We start from the raw sequence: 20,580 nt of genomic DNA on the forward strand, positions 1-20,580 counted from the left end.
GGGGATGCGCTTCCCGCAGATCCGGCGGGAACGCGAGGGATGCTCCGGCAGCCGGGGCAGCATCGCCGCTCTGCGTTCTTTGAATATTTATAAAGACGAAAGTTTTGAGCCGTGTCACTGGAACCGGTGTGTCGCGCCAGTGCTTCCCCTGATGAATATTTGAATTATTAATTGCTGCCGTGAGCAGCAGCAGCAATAGCGGAGCCTCTCGGCCGGGTGCTCTCCCTGTCACAGTGCAGGTGCCGGAGCTGTGCTGTAGTTTTGCATCGTCTTTATGTTTTTCACCACGCAGAGGTAAAAATAAACCTGGGATGTGAGCGCTGTGGTGTCCGCGCGATTTCGTGTGATGATTTCCAGCCGTTTCGAGCTCGAGCGTCTCTTGTGGTTCGGGAGAAAACAGTCGGTGCTGGGTCTAATGAAACGGGAACATCAATTATTCCCCAGCGTGAGACCACTTGACTAATCCGCAGAGGTGGTTTTGCTGTGGGAACCCACTTGCCAAGAGAATTTAAGTTGAGAAAAAATACGTTTCTACCATTTCCTTTGGTTCTCCAGACTCGTTTTCAAAGCACTTTCTAGCGATGTTTGGTTTTGTGCGTGAGGTTCAGTCTGATCAGAGCAAACCCACTGCAGCCATTACCAGTGCTGCTGTGCTCCAGGCTACTGGTTTGTGGCTTCCTAAAGCAGTTTATGATGCCAGTGCCATGTGCTGCTCACCGTGGGATGCCCAAAGAACCACAGATTCTTGTTGGACTGGAGGAATGTGCTTGAAAATCTCAGTGCTCTTCTGTAACATAATTAGGAAGTCATGAAAAGCAGCAGTTTACTCGGGATAAAATCCTCTTGTTAACTCTTCCTCCTGTTTTTTTTTCCCCCTCCAAAGTGGATATTTGGAGCTCATTCTCCAGTCATAGGATTTTCACCTTCTTCGAGCATGGAATTTGTCCCTGTTTTCCCCCCTGTGTTCACGGCTTCAGTTCCGCCTCACACTGGGAAAAGCTGGATCGATAAAAGGCTGCCCAACTGCAAAGTAAGTCTGATCTTGGATGTTGAAGTGGTTTTAAGGCTGAAGCACATAAAGTACGGAAGCTGAGGAATGTTATGGGTTTAGTGGATTGTGATGGAGTGTGAGAGGTCAGTGGTTTGTCAGGAAAACCCTGTGGAGGAGGAATGTTGGGAGGGAGGGTTGATGGAGCAACACTCACGCAGCTTTGCTTTTTTGAAGCTTAAAAAAACTAGAATATCTCCAATATTAGTCTTTACTCTATTGTAGAGAGCGTCTTATTTTTAAAATGGGATGTGATTATGGGAGTTTTCCCTTTCTTTCTGTTTTTTCCCCTATTTACCCCAGAGTGATGCCGAGGTCCAGCTCTGGCAGCAGCCGTGTCACTTATGAGTGCTGCCATGTCCCCAGTACCCAGTCACTCGTAGTCCTGTGTCCTCATCCCACCCTCAGTTACCTTCACCTGACCATTTACCATCTGAATGCTGAAAATGCAGCTCTGTGCCTTCATTCCATCCCTTCCCTCACCTCATGTCCCCAGTTCGGAAGGTGGCTGCATTCCCTGAGGTGCTGATGGGTCTCTCTGGAGTGGCTGTGGCTGTGTCCGGGACACTGTTTCCTTCAGTGATTCTTTTCTCTTTGTGATGCTGCATCAGCTGATGATTCATGTTAAAAGCCAATTAATTTTTAAATAGTCACTTAAGCTCAGCCTCAACAGTGAGGGACCAGAAATCCATCTAGTTTGGCAGATTTGTCCCCAGGTGAGACACCACCTGTTATAATACTGAGTTAAAGACACTTTAGTCTCAGTTTTATTAACTGAATTTTTTATCTCAAGCGGTAACATTTTTCATTTCTCCCTGTTGGACAGATATACTTGAACAATGCATTTGCTCTGGATTCAGCCTGGATACATCCTGAGGAGTCCAGGTTGTTCCAGGGAGCTGAGAAACCTCTGCTGATGACCAACCAAGTAGCTCTGGCTGTAGCCAGGCCAGCTGCTGCCTCCAGGCCACTGCCCACCCTGGTGTTGGCACCTCAGCTGGTACCAGGTCAGTAGCATGTAAATAATTAAACACTTGTCTGTTACTTGGTGTTTTTCCCTTAATGCATCTCCCAGAGAAGCACAAGCCATTCTCTAGAGTAAAGGTTTCCTTCAATTCAACTAAAAATCTCCTGTTTGAGCTGAACCTTGATGGCAAAGTGCATTTCATCCTCTAAAATTACTCCGAAAGAAGGAAAAGACTATGTGTAATTACAGGAGGTTGTAACAGGTTGTTCCATAGCCTGTTGTTGACCTCTGGAATGAAGGGACCAGCCACTCCCCAACTGCACAGTTTATTTTTCAAACAAGAAATTGCTGACAACCTGAATGATTCCATGATTCTATGGCACAGCCCATGCACAGTTCTGTTGGCTGCTCATTGTAAGAGTTCGGTGTGGTCTCTGTAGACCACTGGCAGTAGAGGGGAGGAATTGATCAGTCAGCTCATTAAGGCTCAGTTATGCACAGGGATAGTGTGAAATAAATTCCATTGATCTGCATAAATCATTAATAGGACTAAGAGTTATATACTTATAAATATATTTATACTATTATGTGTATTTTCTGTATAAATATTCAGGGATTCTGTAAGTTACTAAGATTTATACTTGGAAAAGAACAGTTACACTTGGAAAAGAGCAGGACATGCATTTCTGTAGAGCTGAATCTCTGTTTTGTCACTGCAGTAGTAACATAGCAGTTGTTTCAGAGAAGAGGTTGAGAAGTAAAATGCTACTGATGTTTCAACCTCTAAATATATTCTTAAATTGAGAATTAGAATTAATGGCTCACTGTCAATTGTTTCTTCCTCCTCTTTACGTGGTCTCTGCCCCATAAAGTGCTTTTTATTTTGCAGCTGAGCAGCACATGGGATGTTGTGTTTTGCCATCACTGTTGAGATTCAGAGTGTGCTGGAAGAGATTGTTGCTGTTTGGGCTCATTTGCCAACCTGATTAATTAGCAGTGAATATTGTTCTGCACTGAAACATGTTGAACCACTCGAATGGGTCCATATTTTGGTGTTTTAGCAAAGCCATGTCTGTCAGCTGCCTCCTCCTGCCAGGATCTCCAGTGCTCAGCTGGGGGAGTGAAGCTGCTGTGGGGAAACCCTGTTTTTTATTTATTTATATTAATTATATTATTTATTTGTATTAATTATCCATAAAACCCGCTGCATCCTCCCAGTATGACATGGGGAAGCGTCAAGCTGTGTTCCCAGACAGGAGAAAGTGGGGTTTAAGGAAAAGTGTGATGGTGAGGGAGATGTTCTGGGCAGGGGAGCAACAGCCCCTCCTTTTTTATGTATGTTTAAAAGATTTCAATATTTTAAAATATTTCCCAACAATGTTATTTAAACATGCACAAACATTTTATTACACACATAACACAAGACTGTACCTGGCAGTGGGTCAGGGGATGTACTGGGCAGAAGCAGGACATTCCCAGCCTGGTGCCATGTCTGAGGTCTGGAAGTAGCATGGAGAAGGGAAGGTTTTCTTCTACCTGGATAATTTATGCAAACACCAGCCTGTTTGTACAGGGTATCCTCAGGTGGATCCAGCTCTTCCTGCTGCAGTGTGTGCAGCACTGTCTGCCTCTTCAGAACTCCCTGAGCTCCACTGGGAGGGAGAAATGCAGGGAGGAGCACAAAGACCCCCAACCACCTGTCTAAATCATAGAATCCTGGAAGGGTTTGGGTTTGAAGGGATCTTAAAGCCCACCCAGTCCCACCCCCTGCCACAGGCAGGGGCACCTCTCACTATCCCAGGTTGCTCCAAGCCCCTCCAACCTGGCCTTGGACACTTCCAGGGATGGGGCAGCCACAGCTTCTCTGGGCAACCTGCGCCAGGGCCTCACCCCCCTCTGAGTCAAGAATTCCTTCCCATCTTTCTCAAAATCTCATTTCTGCTTGCTGTGGTTGTGCCAGTCCAGTAACATCCCAGGCCGTGTGGCCTCAGAGCTCGTGCAGGACACGTGTGGAGTGGGGCCATCCCTGCAGGACGGCACCATGAGTCCTCCAGCCACAACCAGAACCTGCCTCTCCAAGGGTTATGGTGGCACTTGAAATATTTGCTGTGTAGTCTTTACACTTAAGGTGGAGATTAATAAAAACCCTGTGAGCAAATGGCTTTGTTAAGTGGTACAAACGGAGCAGTTAATAAGGGTTCTGCCGGCTCTGCGTTGGATTCATTTCGGGAGCCACTCGTACGACGAGTCTGCCTTGCACAGTTATCAGTAATGATATAATTGTTTCCTCAATGGATCTGTAGTTCCAGAGATAAAGGAATGAGCACTGAGTCTGTGGAGGGTAATATGCATAATTTACCAGCTGCAGCTCCAGCTACTATAAGGTGTTATTTTCTGTAAGGAAAGGAAGCTCTATTATTATCTCACAAACTGCAAACCATGAATTTATGTACTTAGTGGTTTGTGTATCTGAGGAGAACTGTGGACTTTGCCCACCTTGGAATGATGGCTTGTTTTGTGTCTGCTGGATTTGGTGGGTTTGGGTGGAAGGCAGTGGCTGGATGTTTTTCAGAGAAAGGATTGATGTTTTTTCAAAGAAAGGATTGATACTTTTCAAAGAAAGGATTGATATTTTTGCAAAGAAAGGATTAATGTTTTTATCTCCTGCATTGTGCTCTCAGCCATGTGGGTGAGGTCAGGGCTGGTTTGGTCCTCAGTCAGATGTGCCCCTGTGGCACCTGCACATCCCTGCAAGGTCGGTGACTGCTGAATTAGGGGTGAGGAAGCATTGGCAGGACCCCTTGGTGGCACCTGTTAGATAAAAGCTGTCACCTTCTGGTACCTGATATTCTGTGCTTTTACTGTTGTTAATATTGGTTTAAGTGCTTGAAGGGGTGTTCTTGTAGTTTGACATTCCTGGCTCTCAAGAGCTTCACCAGCAGTGATTACTTGCAAAGGGTGTGTTCCTGTTGGTGTGTTTGAGAAGGTTTTCACAGAATCATGGAATGGTTTGGCTTGGAAGGAACACTAAAGTTCATCTTGTTCAACCCCTGCCATGGGCAGGGACGCCTTCCACTAGACCAGGTTGCTTCAACCTGGCCTTGAACACTTCCAGGGATGGGGCATACACCAACACCCCCAAGTCCTTCTCCCCAGGGCTGTTCTCCAGCCATTCTCCTTCCAGCCTGTGATGGGATTGCCCTGACCCAGCTGTAGGACCTTCATGAACTTGGCACAGCCCCACCTCTCCAGCCTCTCCACATTCCTTTGGATGCCCCATCCCTTCCCTCAAGCATGTGACTGCACCACCCAGCTTGGTGTCATTGGCAAACTGACCAAAGGTCCATCAATCCCACTGTCCCTGTCACAGACACAGATGTCAAACAGCTCCAGTCCCAATCCCAACCCCTGAGGACACCACTCCTCACTGGGCTCCACTTGGACATTGAGCCATTGACCACAACTCTGCATGTGACCTTCCAGACAATTCCCTACCCGCTGAGTGGCCCATCTTTCAAATCCATGTCCAGGTTAGAGACAAGGATGTCACGTGGGATGTCCTCAGTAGATTAAAACTTTGATCCTCCCTGTCAGTGTCCTTTCTTTCTTTTAACCCCAGGAACCTTTACAGAACCGAGCCAGTGTCTCTTGTAGCAATTATCAGCATTAGGACTTATATGCAAATACACACCTACATACAGGCACAGTTTTCTGGGTAATTTCAGTTTAGATTTCAGACATTACAAATCTCTGAATTAAGTGAGGTTGCTTTGTGTTGAATTTGGGTTCTACTGTCTTACGTTTTTTAGCAGTTCTGAAATGCAGGACCCAGGACCTCCAGCCTTCTGTATTTCCTGAGCACAAGCTTTGATTTGAAGCCCATTTGCATATACAAATAATCAGGTTTGGGCTTCTCAAATCGGATTATCTTGTATTTAACATGCGTGTGCTGGGGCTCCCTGTTTGGGAAACAACAATAGCACTGCAGGACCCTCTTCATGTCCCTGAAAAGCCATCAAACCCCTCTTTATTTGTGGAGTGTTCAAGCATTGCAGAGCCAAATGCTTTATTAGGTCTGGGAATGCTTGACTTTAATCACAGTCTTCACAAAGTTTTTGTTTTGCTTATTAAGTTTATGGTTCTTTGGTGCTTTTTCTTGTTATCAACCCAAATCAAGAGAAAATTTAACCCAGTTTGGGGTTGTTTAACACTTCCATTATATAAATAAAACATAAAATGCGTTATTTATGGGCAAGGCTGGTAATTCTGACCCTTTCATACCATTGTCCTGCCTGGCCACAGACCCTTTGGTAAATAAATGCAGCTCTCCTAGTGCTTTGCAGGGTGTTGTTTGTGAAGAGCCAGGGATTTTTGTTTATTGCAAATGAGCAGAAAAGTGGGGGGTTGGTGAGGCTCCCCCTGGCACGCTCATACAATAACTGGAGTTTACAAATGGAAGTGACACAAGCTGTTTTCCCCCGTTGGGTTGCAGGAGACAGGGATATCAATATGTTTTCCTTTGCAGAGGGATAAATATGCTGTTTAAGTCAATCCATGGCTTCACTTATTGAAGGATCGATGTTGCTGCAGGAGCTCAGCAGGTGATGGTTTGGAGCCTGTAGGATGGGGGTGGAATGGCCAGATGGGCATGGAGCATCACCCTGTAGGTGTGGGGGCTGGGATGGGTGGGGCTGGATGGTTGGAAGGGCAAAGTTCCTTCCAAGAGACATCAGAAACTCCTGTTAAAGCATGACTGTTGTCAGGCCTTGATGATGATTCTTCCTGATTGTCAGGAAAAATTTATTTCTGGAAAGGGTGTTCAGGCATTGGAAGGGGCTGCCCAGGGAGGTGGTGGAATCCCCATCCCTGGAGGTGTCCAAGGAAGGACTGAACATGGCACTCAGTGCTCTGGGCTGGGTGACAAGGTGGGCATCGAGCACAGATTGGACTGAATGTGCTAGGAGGGCTCTTCCAAACCTCAGTGATTCTGAGATTCAGCAGACAAGTCTCACCTCCCTGCCCAGGGTGTACCCTGACCTGCCAAAAACAGATTTAGGAAAACACCATTGCTAGGAAAAATACTGCATATTTCCCCCCCCTCAAGGATATGTTGACAGCTGCATTTTACTCCCATTTTCAAGGCATTTGACTGTTGAAATTCCACCTATAAATGTGGAATGGTTAATGATGATTCTAAAAAACTCTTTCAAGAACTTTTTCAAAAATCTTATGGCAGAATCTGGTTGGTTTCTGAGAAGAACTTCTCAGATGAAGGTCCTCAGCCCTCAAGGAGTCGTGTCCTGGGCCAGCTTTGGCAAGTCCAGTGTTGTGTTAGAGCTGATAAATTGCTGAGTGATTGTTCAACTGCCTGCAAATAGGAGAGGGGCTTTGCTGACCCACACACCCCACTCGTGTCTCCTCTCCCGGATTAACAATCACAGGGATAGTCCTTTCTTCATGGAGTTATTTAGCAGGAGAGAAGGAGAGAGAACTTCATCAAAGGAGGGGAAATCACCCAAACTTCTCTTTCAACTGACTGATGAAACTTTAATAAGGGGATTGATGAAAGTTTAATAAGGAAGCCCTGCTCCAGGACTGTTACTCACTGGTGCTGGCAGAAGCTCTGGCTGGCCAAGCAACCAAGGCTCACATTATTTTCCTGTTTTCCTGGACTCTTTGGGGAAATTGCATCCTCTTCTCCAAAATAAAATAATCAAATGAGAAGTAAAGAACCTTTCTGCTCAGGTACCCTGTAGGAAGCCAGTAGAAAAGCCATTTTTCCAAACAGCATTAGTTTTCATAAGAGCTACAGAAGATGTTTTGTGGGTTTTTCCCAGTTGCAGACAGCTGGAATTAGGAATGAACCTTGACTCTGGGAGGCCAGGTGTTTGACCTCACTAAATGGCTGTTCTAGTCCCCAGGTGAATACAAAATGAGGTTGGATTTACCACTTGGATTAGTTGGACACTGATTTTTATTTATTTTTATTTAAATGTCCGTCATGACTCTGGCAGAAAAATTTGGTTTTGTTTATCCATCACTGAGTGATCAAAACTGAAACATTTGTGAGCTTTTTTGGCCCGTGTGCCTGTTAATTAGTGCATCTGCAGGTGTTTCTTGGCATTGAGGGATACAGTAGAAATAACAAACTTTTTTTTTTGGTGATGATTACTGAAAATATTTAAACGTATATTTTACTAATGCATGGCTTAGTTGTTGAAAAATAATTGTCTATAAAGGGTTAGAACAAAGCTAAGAGAGCTAGGGGTGTTCACCTGGAGAAGAGGAGGCTCCAGAGAGAGCTTAGCACCCCTTCCAATGTCTAAAGGGGCTCCAAGAAAGCTGGAGAGGGACTTTGGACAAGGGCCTGGAGTGACAGGACAAGGGGGAATGGCTTCCCACTGCCAGAGGGCAGGGTTAGATGGGATATTGGGAAGGATTTTTTGGCTGTGAGGGTGGTGAGGGGCTGGAATGGATTTCCCAGAGAAATTCCCATCGCTGGAAGTGTCCAAGGCCAGGCTGGATGTGGCTTGGAGCAACCTGGGCTAGTGGAAGGTGTGGGATAGTGGAATGGGGGGGACACTGGATGAGCTTTAAGGTCTCTTCCAACCCAAACCAGTCTGTGATTCCATGATTCTGTGATTCCACCCTGCAGCAGTGATGTTGTAGGTGCTGCATCACCCCCCTGACAGTCCCCCTTCCCAAACACCGATTCCATGTTTTCCTCTCAGTGATACGCAAGGATAAAGGAACCCCCCAGACTGACATTGTGCCTGGGGTGAGGAGTCTGATCAAATAGTGATTTTTTTGGATCACCACAGTTGCCTCCTGTTGCCTGAAGGATTTCCACAGGAGCTGGGAGTGTTTGCTGAATGACATAATAAGCTAATGATTGCTTAATTCTGGAATCCTTAGCTCGGTGTGGAGGGAGGAACAGCTGCTGTGTGTCAAATTAGGTTTTCTCCTTAAGATTTTTACTCCTCATATTCTCATTTATTTAACATATTTAGCCAAGATTGAGCTCTGAAGGTCTTTCCTGCAAGTTTGTCAGACAAGGTGAATAAGACAGAGTCTAAATGCTGCTTGAGCTTTAATTTGGAAGACTCCTTAGTTCTCACATTAGACCATTGGAAGTTTCCTGCATGTGATGTTTCTGAGATGAAGGATATGAATGTACTACTTGTAAAACCCAGGTATTTGTGTGCAGAACAAAGCAGAGCAGCCAGGAAGGCAAGAGGAACATTGGGTTGTTAATATAGCAAGTAATAAAAAAAATCAGGTTTGAAATCAGACAGCTTATATTTAGGAAAGTTCAGAATAATTGTGTTCAATGTGCTCAAATATTTGGCTTTTTTATTGAGGTTTTTTCATTTATATTTAATAACTCTGCACAGTTTGGATATGAGTCACTGCTGCCTTGTCCCTCTGGGTTATAATGATGTTTTCACATCTATGGGGTTTTAATATCTAAAAATGCTCCAGCCATGAGCTGGGACTTCAGAATAAGGAGTAGGAAAGGGGCTTTGGGAGTCCTTAGGAAATATATCACAGAGCCACAGAATAGTTGGGGTTGAAAGGGACCTCAGGGGATCACCCAGTCCATCCCCCTGCCCAGGCAGGGTCACCTGGAGCAGGTGATACAGGAACAAGTCCAGGTGGGGTTGGAATGTCTCCAGAGGGGGAGACTCCACACCCTCCCCAGGCAGTTGTTTCAGGCTCTGCCACCTCCATGGAAAGAAGTTCTTCCTCGTGTTGAGGTGGAACTTGTTGTGTTTTAGTTTATGGCCCTTGCTCCTTGTCCTGTCCCTGGGCAGCACTGAACAGAGTGTGGGACCATCCTGACACCCCTTGGAGATATTTGTGTGGATTGATGAGATCCCCTCAGCCTTCTCTTCTCTGGGCTAATCAGGCCCAGTTCCTGCAATCTCTGCTCATCAGAGAGATGCTCCAAACCCCAGATCATCTCTGTGGCCTCTGCTGGACCCTCTCCAGTAGCTCCTTGTCTTTCCTGCTTCATCTCCCAGGCAACCAGTAACAGGACAAGAGGCAATGGCCTCAAGCTTTGCCAGAGGAGGTTCAGGTTGGATATCAGGGAAAATCTCTTCACAGAAAGGGTGTTCAGGCATTGGAAGGGGCTGCCCAGGGAGGTGGTGGAGTCCCCATCCCTGGAGGTGTCCAAGGAAGGACTGGACATGACCTTCAGTGCTCTGGGCTGGGTGACAAGATGGGGATTGGGCACAGGGTGGACTCGATGATCTGGGAGGCCTTTTCCATCCTCAGTGATTCTGGGATTTTTGAGCCTGGAGACCGGAATTGAACCCAATACTGCAGATATGCTCTCACTATATAATATCTACATATATTATATATAGTATATATTCAAGCTCCAATGTCTCTGACATGCGGCAGGGGCCAGGTGGGAAGTGTTGCAGACTTCTGTTCCATCTTGTGTTGAAACTGAGTGCTGGAAACGTCCTTTTGCTTAAACCCACTCTTTCCCATCCAGATAACTCTGCTGTGCCTCCCTGTCCCACAGGTGGTTGCCAGAACAGCCTGAAGGCCATGGGTACCAACCAGACCCTGGCTCTGGCCACGGCGGCCGTGGTGTCGGTGGAGCCCGAGGCCCCCCAGCCCTGCCACCTCCTCACCTTCTCCCCGCTCAAAATCCCGCTGGTGGCTTCGCCCTTCCCAGGTAAGGTCCCTCCTGGGACACTGATGAGCAGCTTTTCATGTTTTCATGCAGCAGAGAGGCTTCTGTGTGTGTTGGGTACATCCTGAGGGGTGCAGGGGGTGTCGCTGCAGTCGGGGGTTGAAGGTGGCTTTTCTGGGGCAGTTTGGAGGCGTCCTCTGAAATGGTGTCAGAGGTGAGTTCAGAACTCTGTGGACATTTGCAGTGGCCCTCTTGCTGTGGCATTTACGGGCAGTTGATGAACTGAATGGGTTCCTCCATCTCAGTGAGTTCTGTAAGGAAATGTTTTCTGAGCTACACCAAGCCGTTGGAGCTGATCCTCAGCTTAAGTGTTGGTGTTTGAAAGGTATCTGCTCAATGTACAATAATATTTGATTAAGACTTAAGTAGATTCCTTGGCTGTTTATCATTTTAAAGTACATTGGGAGACCCAACCTGAGTCTGTGGTTTTTTTCCAATAGGTTGCGACGTGGTTTCTGACTGGAAAAAAACACTGTTTTCTTGGTGTGGTGTTGAGTAAAAACTTTCTGTATGTGGCAGCTGGGGAGGTACTGGGCCATCTTTGCCTCACCAGGGCTGGTTTAAACTCTTAAGGGTAATTTTTGAGACTGTACTTTGAATGCTCAAGGCTATATTTAGAAATGTTACGTGTTGATGAAGTTAAAAATGTAAATTAGGGTGTGTTTTCCATACAGTGAGATTGGATTTCACAGAAGGTGTGTGGTCATGGCTTTGGTGCTCAGACGAGATCTTTTCATGAGAAATGTATCTCAGTGATTATTGTTCCTGAATTAATTCTACTGTAGGGCAGAGAGTTGGTGGTGCTTCCCATGGAATATTGTATTTGACCCATAGAAAACACTTTGCCTGTTTATGAGTATCTTGGAGGAGAAACCAAAGGAGAAAAAAGTCATTCTTTATAGAAAAAGTGAAATTACTTGTTGTGTTCTTCCTTGAGTTGGAGTTCATTTTAATGCAATTTATTTTACATTTTGTAAAAGAAAATCAGAGCTATAAGAGAGCACAGGATATTTAGGGAATTTAAACCCATGTGTTGCCTTTTACTGTGAAGGATCCCAGCTGGGGATGGGGCTGAGCAGACGTGGGTGGGATGTGCTGGGTGGTGCAGGTTTTCTGTGCTGTGGCTCTGCCACGAGAGAAGCTCCTGTGATCGTTTTTATTGTTGGGTACTTGTTTGCCACTGTCCTGAGCTTGGAAAACTGTAATAATGAAATAAATATACGGGGGAAAAAAGCAGCATAAAATACTGGGTTTAGTAGCAACATAAAATTTTTTTTAAAATATTTAAATTTGAGGAACCTATTTCTACATGAGTGATCTGTGACTGGACTTTCACTGGACTAAAACTCAGGTACTGGGGCTGGAGCAGTCCAGCAGCACTGAGAGGGAGAAGGGGCTTGGCACAATATTTTTCTGCTGTCACATCAGTGACTTACATGGACAAGGTTCCAGCAATGCTGTTTCAGCTCCATTTCATGATTTTATTCCTTTTCCCCCCCCTTTTTCTTCTTTCTGCATCTACTCGTGGTTCTGCTCATGCATCTACCAGGCAAAATGTTCCCTTAAATATTTAATGCCAGCCTCACTGTTAGCTTAGTTTTTGTGCCAGGTTTCATATAAAGACTAAATAGGAGCTTGTGGAGATGCAGCTCCTCACTGCGCTGCAACTTTGTGCTTGTGAGCTCTGCTGATGGAGAGAAAACTGAATTTCCCAGCACTGTCAAGCCAAGGCTTTGAAAATGATCTTAAAGAAATCTAAATGCAATAAACTTTGGGAACATAAGCAGTTACATGGAGTATTCAGGTATAGGATGTCTAGTGACCTCCAATACCACTTTTACAACTACTCTATAAAGAATTGGGTATTTATTTTCTTTATGTGCAGTTTTTTAATTATTGGAGTGAAGAAGGTAAGAGCTGAGTCTGTGGTTATGGACTCCCTAAATTAGCAGTGAGTACAAATATTAAAAAAGGCACCATCTGCCACCTAAACCATTTGCCACCTGTTCCTGGCTTCCCGAATTATTTAAGGTTTCAATGCACTGTTTTACCCTGCCATGGAACAGCTGGGAAGTGACTCAGTATTTTTCCTCTCGGCACCTAAACGGCCAAACAACATCATGTGTTAAACCAGCTCTTAATGCCAGCGCTTGTCTGGGGCCTTTCATGTGTCTGTCACTCCTTCATTAGCTGGTTTAAACCACGTTTTCATAAGTTATTCAGTGATTTTTAACGGTGTTTTGGGGGGGAAGCAGCTCCTCTCCCATAGCAAACAGAGGTAATGGCTGTTTGCGTGGTCACAGCACTTAGCGAGGGGTCAGTGCTGGGGAAAAGTAACGTGGCAGTGGAGTTACTCCCATTACACCCTTAAGCTCAGCCTAATATCTTCATGGAATCATAGAATCACATAGAATCCAATCCCTTCTGGGTTGGAAGGGACCTTAAAGCCCACCCAGTCCCACCCCCTGCCATGGGCAGGGGCACCTTCCGCTCTCCCAGGTTGCTCCAAACCCTGTCCAGCCTGGCCTGGATGTTGCCAGATGTTTTCTGGCCAACCCCTTCCCTCCCCAGTTTCTTACTACTGTCAAAGGTGAGGCTGATTAACAGTGGGACTTGATGATCTTCGAGATCTTTTCCAACCTATACAGTTCCATGATTCTGTGATTGTGAATGAGTGGGCTGGGAATTTCCTGCAAAATATTTGGAGCACAAGTCTGTTGAGGAGCAGCTGAGGGAGCTGGGGGGGCTCAGCCTGGAGAAAAGGAGGCTCAGGGGGGACCTTCTCACACTCTGCAACTCCCTGACAGGAGGGGGGAGCTGGGGGAGTTGTCGGCCTCTGCTCCCAGGGAACAAGGGACAGGACAAAGGGAAATGGCCTCGAGTTGTGCCAGGGGAGATTTAGATTGGAAATTAGGGAGAATTCCTTCCCTTATAGGTCTGTCCAGCCCTGGCACAGCTGCCCAGGGCAGTGGTGGAGCCCCCATCCTTGGGAGTGTTCAAAAACCATGTAAATGTGGCACTTGGGAACATGTTTTAGTTGTGACCATGGTGGTGGTGCTGGATTGACATTTGGACTTGATGATCTTCGAGGGCTTTCCCCACCTTAACAATTCGGTGATTCTATGAGATAAAATTTGTCTGTAAAAAATATTTGTTTTCTGGGGAATGGAACTGAAGAAATTAAGGAGCAAGGCCTGACATCTCCAGTACCTCCCAGTTACCTTCTCCCAGTGCTTGGGCTGGTGGGGTTGGGTGTTCCAGCAGACTGCAGGGCTGGGAAAAGCTGGGCTGAGGACATTTGTCCAACCTCTGTGGAAGCTACAGACCCTTTTCTTTCTTGTCTTTACAAGATTGATTAAAAACTGTGATCCAGTGAGTAAATACTTGGAGAGCTAACGCAGTTCTGGCACTGGGATTGTTCCTGCCTGTTCTGCCAGGAGCAGAGCCCCTCTCTGCTGGGCTCATTCCCATCAGGAAGATGATTCATTCAGTGGTAATTTAAGATTAGTCTGGCCATCCTGCATACCAGAATTCCTAGGTATTAGGTGAGCAAAAAATAACAATTTTGGAAAAATCACAAATATTCTAATCAGAAATGTGATGTTCTTCTCCTCAGGAAGCTTTTCCTTCTCTTTCCTAAGTGTCCCACATGCCTGGCAGTAGAAATAGGCTTGACTTGGAATGCTGAGTAGTTCTAACAAGCTTGTTGTAAATGATCTGCCCAGCTTTAATGCTGTGTAACGAAGCAAGATAATGAATGTTTATAGTTATTAAAGTGATAACTTCCTACTGGAGCTAATATTCAGCATAAAATTACTTTTCTGTTCCTATCTGTGTTGGCACATGCAAGGGAAGTCATGATTGTACAGTGGGATAAATTAATGCCCAGAATCACATTGAAATGAGCACCAATTCTCTCCTCCTGTTGGACACGAAATCTCTGTTGGAAACTGGAAGCGCTCTGCTGCCCAATTAAGACTCTCTAAGAAGTGGGGTGATGGTTCTAATTGTGTGAAAATTCAGCTGTTTTTTGAGTTACCAAAGCAAACTTCATGAAAAGGACAGGCAGAGTGATGGCAGGCAGAACGTTTTAATATTGCAAATTTGAAAAAATTCAAAAAATGAAGTCAATCATGGAGCATTTATTGGTGAAAATATGTGGCTGGACCCAACTGAATTTATGGATCATGATGCACTTGGTCTGTGCAAACCGACTGGGATTCCCAAGGTATTCAGAGAATGCCTGGGGACCAGTGACAGGACCCAGGGAACACCTGGGGCTGTGTCAGGGCAGGGTTAGGTTGGATCTCAGGAAAAGGTTCTTCCCTCAGAGGGTGGTCGGGCACTGAACAGGCTCCCCAGGGCAGTGGTCACGGCCCCAAGGCTGCCAGAGCCCAAGGAGCGTTTGGACAACGCTCTCAGGGACAGGGTGGGATTGTTGGGGTGTTCTGGGCAGGGCCAGGAGTTGGAATGATGGTCCTTGTGCGTCCCTTCCAACTCAGGATATTCCATGATCTCATGTACGTATAGAAAAAACGCCTCTCTAATCCTCCTTTTCCTGGAATATCATTGGTATGATGAACCAGAAGTAGAAGGAAAGATCTTCTGGCAGAAGGACATTCCCTCCCTTGTGGAGGGAATGTCCTGCTGTGGTGCTTAAGGACAGGACTTGGCACTCAGTGCTCTGGGCTGGGCGACAAGGTGAGGGTCAGTCACAGGTTGGACTTGATCTCAGAGGTCTTTTCCAGCCTCAGTGATTCTGGGACTCATCACGTTCGTGGCCTAACAAACAGCTGTTTCCTCAGGTGTGAACCAGAGGGGCCTCATTCAGTGTCTCCCATGTAATAACAAGATATTGCCAAAAGAGAAAATATAAATATTTCCTGTAGTTACAAAAGACAAACAACCAAATCCTTTCATTCATGCTCGGCTCTTTGCTTGGTAAATGTCATCGAAGTCAGATGTAATTGACTTTAACTGCTCAGTAAAACAAGTACTAGGGTTTTTTTTCTTTGAAAAATGCCAGTGCACTTATAGAGTGTTTAAATCAGGTTTCACTGTCAGTAATAGCAATTACACAGTTAAAACACCTGCTGAGGGGGGGTTTCCCCAACCAAGAGCCAAGCAAGATGTGCAGGCTGAGGATTGTCTCTGCTGGTACTTGGAAGATTAGTACTGATACAGCAGTTGGTAATTTTTGCTGTGTCCCTTGGAGGAATTTTATCTGAATTGGTCACAGTTTGCTTTTTCCCCCCAGAATGGGCCTCTGGGCTGGGGGGGGCCAAGGTGCTGCCACTCCCCTGCTATGCACATGGAGAGGCACCTAAAAGCACTAGAGATCGCTCGTCTTCTTATTTTATGCTTTGTGGTTACTTGGGCAGCCTTGAAATGTTTTGGTCTGAGTTGAAAAAGACATTGAGGGGCTGGAGTGTGTCCAGGGAAGGGAACGGAGCTGGGGAAGGGTCTGGAGCACCAGGAGCAGCTGAGGGAGCTGGGGGAGCTCAGCCTGGAGAAAAGGAGGCTCAGGGGGGACCTTCTGGCTCTGTAACTCCCTGACAGGAGGGGGGAGCCAGGTGGGGGTTGGGCTCTGCTGCCAGGGAACGAGGGACAGGACAAAGGGAAATGGCCTCAAGTTGTGCCAGGGGAGATTTAGATTGGAAATTAGGGAGAATTCCTTCCCTAAAAGGGCTGTCCAGTGCTGGCACAGCTGCCCAGAGCAGTGGTGGAGTCCCCATCCCTGAAGGGATTTAAAAGCCAAGTGGATGTGGTACTTGGGGACATGGGTTAGTGGTGGCCTTGGCAGTGCTGGGAGTGGTTGGGCTCAGTGATCTTAGAGGGCTTTTCCCAGCTGAATGATTTCGTGTTTTGTGACATGGATTCACAAACTCTCTTGATCTGACACTTGAGACAAGGGGCTGTAATGGGTCAGGACTGGTGGGATCTTGGCTGGTCCTGCTCTGCTTTTAGGGGTGAATTCCTCCCGCCTGCGGCAGATGGGACTACTGGGAATCCGTAGGGGAAAGGTCTCATTTTCCATATGACTTCTGAATTTCCAACCTGCCCACCAGTGCTCCTGAAGCACCATCCCCAGCTGGGCTGTGTCAGTGTGAGTGTTTCCCACCCCTGCTCAAACATCTCACTCAAATCAGTTCAGCTCCTCCTCAGGAGCTACAGGAGACACCATTTACCCCTTGGAAGACTTTTCATAAAGGATTCCCCTGCCTCCTATTTTTCTGTTGCAGACTCAGATTTAGTTGAGATTTGTGTAGCTTAAAACAGTTTTCTCTAAACATGATATATTTCCTGTAAATGGAGCAGCAGTCTGAGAAGGAAAAACCAAATGAACTGAAATGAAGAAATAAGTCTTGCAAGGATAATGGACCAGTTCCAAGAAGATTCTTTGGCTTGTCCCTTTCCAGGAGAAGGGAAATGGATGAGAATTACTGTGTGTGATCATAAGTTTTAAATCAGAGCTGAGGGAACACCTTGTTTTGGAGGCTCCTGCTGTTGTTTCCTTAAATTTATTTACACAATTAAACCATCAGGAACTTTGTGTGTGTGGCCAACGCTCAAAGCAGCCAGGATGGAATGTTGTGTGATACCAAGTAATTCCCAGTGCCATGATCAAACCCATCTCTTCTGTCCCTGCTTGTTGGTACCTACTAGGAATATTGGGGAGATTTGGAGAGGGAACAAAGGAGCCAGTTTTCCTGAGGTCTGTGTAAAAGGAGTGACATTGTTTTGTGTGCATTTTTCTTGCTCTACGTAACGTTTCAGGTGCATTATCAGTGAGAAAAAACACATGGGCTTTTGAAATTATTTTTCAGATGTTCAGCCAACTTTATTTTTGAAATATTGTTTTTTTTGGTTCTTATTTTGATATTGTAAAGAGAAGCCACAGAGTGGGTTTCAACCAACATGTTCTCAGTGTTTGACCTGAATTTTCAGTCCTGAATCAGGTCTGTATGTGGTGTAAACTCAGTGCAAAACTAATGTCTGATGGAGGGAGAAATTCCATGGTCTCAGTGGATTAATATTTTCTTTTAGGATTTGCATCTCAGAATCTGGTGGGAAACTCTCAGTGTGGTGTGTTGGGCAGGGAAATAATTTCACGGCATTCCCTGGGATAGAATGGGACCTCAAAAGGCTGAGAGTTTCATTTTCCCCTAAACATTCTGTCTAATGGAACTGTGAGCTGAGGAAACCCTGTGCCACAAAAACATCCTTGAGGTAATTAAAAAATTACATTAATTACATTTAATCTCAGAAATTAAAATTAATACAGAAATATCTGATTGGAAGTTTATTATAAATAAATAAAAATATAAATTTAAGTGGCAGTATGTGCCCAGGAGCAGCTGGAGAGCTCAGGGAGGTTTCCTGGCGAAGGACCTACTGGTCCTTGTGCTGGTGGCCTTGGTCCTCCAGCCCCAGGGACATGTGAGTGCCTGGGGAGGACATAGGGAATGGGAGAAGGATGATGATGATGATTATTCCAATAAAACAGCTATTCCTGTTCAACTTCTTAGATGGTTAAACCACATTTTTAGGGATTTTCCTGGTATTTGTAACCAGTTGTAATTTGGAGCCAGTGGATGTTTTCTGGATGACTTCATGTGGTTCTCAATCAAGCCCCTCTATGTCACTGTAAATAAATGTAACAAGCTAAAGTGAATCTTAGTCCATTGCCAGAATATAAATAAGGAAAATTAATTGAAATCCCTAATTTTAAGTATGCCATAGATGCTTCCCTGAAGTAGCTAAATGGAATTTCATTGATTTTATTGCAAATGTGGTTGTGTTTGCTGCATGTAGAACATGATGTTTGTGAAAGGAGATCCCTTCCAGCCCAAACCAGTCTGGGATTCCATTGTTCCAGTCAACTACAGGTTTACCAAAGCTATGTGGCCTGAGAACCTGGCAGCAAATATTCCAAAGCAGAACCTTTCTGTCTTGGGTTTGTTTTGGAGATGGATAAAGCAGCAGAGAAAAGTGTGAGCAGGCCCCCAGGGTTCCACGGGGATAAACTTTTCAGCAGGTCCTGTTGTGATAAGACAAAAGTGGATGGTTTAAAACTGAAATATGGTTGATTTAGATCAGATAAGATGTTTTTTTCAGTTAGGGTGGTGAGACCCTGGCAGAGGTTGCCCAGAGAAGCTGTGACTGCCCCATCCCTGCAAGTGTCCAAGGCCAGGTTGGACAGGGCTTGGAACAACCTGGGATAGTGGAAGGTGTCCCTGCCCATGACAGGGGGTGGGAGTGGATGGGCTTTAAGATCCCTTCCAACCCAAACCAGTCTAGGATTCTGTCATTGCAAGAAAATCCCCACCCTGCCAGGCCCTGTGTGCTGTTTAACCTCAACTCAGAAACCATCATTAAAACTGCACAAGAGAATCACATTTCTGGTTTCTACTTCACTGGTTTCAAAATTCCAAAACGTAATTTATAACTCAAATCCTCCTAGAAATGAGCATTTGAAGATTCCACTCAAATACAAAGAGTTGGTTCGTGCAGAAATAATCACTCTGCTATGATGCAGAGAAAGTGGAAGTTCCAAAGGTTTGATACTACAGAATTTAGGAAATTCTCTCCGAAATACATCCTATTAAACCAGGAGATTGATATTTTGTGTCGGAGTTTTCATGAGGCTGGAAATAAAGCAGGAAAGTTTTGTAAATGGGGCCATATGGAGCAGCAAGAAGCGTTACGGGAGGTGAAGGGTGTGGGGTGACCATCATCATCGTCATCCCTTTCCCCTCTTGGTGTGGGCAGATGATTCCCAGCCCTGTGGCTCCCATGGATGCAGGATGGTTTCCCCACAATCCTCCTCAGTGTTTGCTGGTGCATCGCAGTGCCCCTTGTGCTTGGAGAAGCTCTGTGTTCCAGCCTGGGACACTCCAGTTCCTGCAAAATGTGCTGAGGTACACTCAGCACAAATCACTGCTGCGGGTTTGGGGACCTCCAGCCCTATTTTCCAACTTGATTGGATGGATCCCATGAATAATTCAAAAAGAACCTTTTATCCAATAGCAACTGCCACGTTCCAAGCTCGGGAGGTCCCCATGCGCAGGGAGGTCACCCGGGTTAGGGGCTACTGCCTGAGAAACTCGCCAAAAATCTAATATTAATTTCCCTCCCCTTATTTTTGGGACTACATTATGCTCTGTAATGCACCAGGAGCCAGCAGTGCCCAAAATGATCTCAGTGGAGCTTTAGACACACAGGAACCACGGCTGGAAAAATGTGGCAGCCCCTGCTCTGAGCCCTTGGTTACACCTCATTTGTGTTTTACTGGAGAGGGAAATAGCAATGCCACAATCAGGGCCTTGTAAAGGGGAATTGGGAGGAAGGAATCCTCCAAATGAGATTCTAGAAACATTTAAATTGTTGAGACTTTAATACCAATTTTAAAAATTGCTTCTAATACTCCTCTCTGTGTGAGCAGGGACAGGACCAGGGAAAGGCTGAAGCTGTGCCAGGGCAGGGTTAGGGTGGGTCTCAGGAAAAGGTTCTTCCCCCAGAGGGTGGTCAGGCACTGAACAGGCTCCCCAGGGCAGTGGTCACGCCCCCAAGGCTGCCAGAGCTCAAGGAGCATTTGGACAACACTCTCAGGGATAGGGTGGGATTGTTGGGATGTCCTGGGCAGGGCCCAGGGCTGGATGGTTCTTGTGAGTCCCTTCCAACTCAGGAGATTCCATGATTCCAAAGCTATTAAATCAAAGCACAGAATAGAATCAGCCATTCCTCCTTGTCTTTGTGGTGCTGAAGATCCCTGGCACAAAATACATCAAGGCCTTTCCCAGGGCTAAAATCTCGGGGGCATCTCTGGGTTCATTCATGGCCACGTGACCTGTA

The 20,580-nt window shown here is 45.8% G+C and overlaps 1 protein-coding gene across 1 annotated transcript in view; it reads left to right on the forward strand.

The window, feature by feature from the left end:
* The window catches only part of TCERG1L (transcription elongation regulator 1 like), a 60,523-nt gene that overhangs the window by 1,331 nt on the left and 38,612 nt on the right, over nucleotides 1-20,580 (forward strand). Inside the window, exons 2-4 of the mRNA XM_018078418.2 lie at nucleotides 884-1,030; nucleotides 1,875-2,055; nucleotides 10,552-10,707. Coding sequence (XP_017933907.2) covers nucleotides 884-1,030; nucleotides 1,875-2,055; nucleotides 10,552-10,707 — 484 coding nt within the window. The remainder of the gene's footprint in view (nucleotides 1-883; nucleotides 1,031-1,874; nucleotides 2,056-10,551; nucleotides 10,708-20,580) is intronic.

Source organism: Manacus vitellinus, unplaced genomic scaffold, assembly GCF_001715985.3.
Source record: "Manacus vitellinus isolate BGI_N305 unplaced genomic scaffold, ASM171598v3 scaffold_40_pilon, whole genome shotgun sequence".
Classification (NCBI taxonomy): Eukaryota; Metazoa; Chordata; class Aves; order Passeriformes; family Pipridae; genus Manacus; species Manacus vitellinus.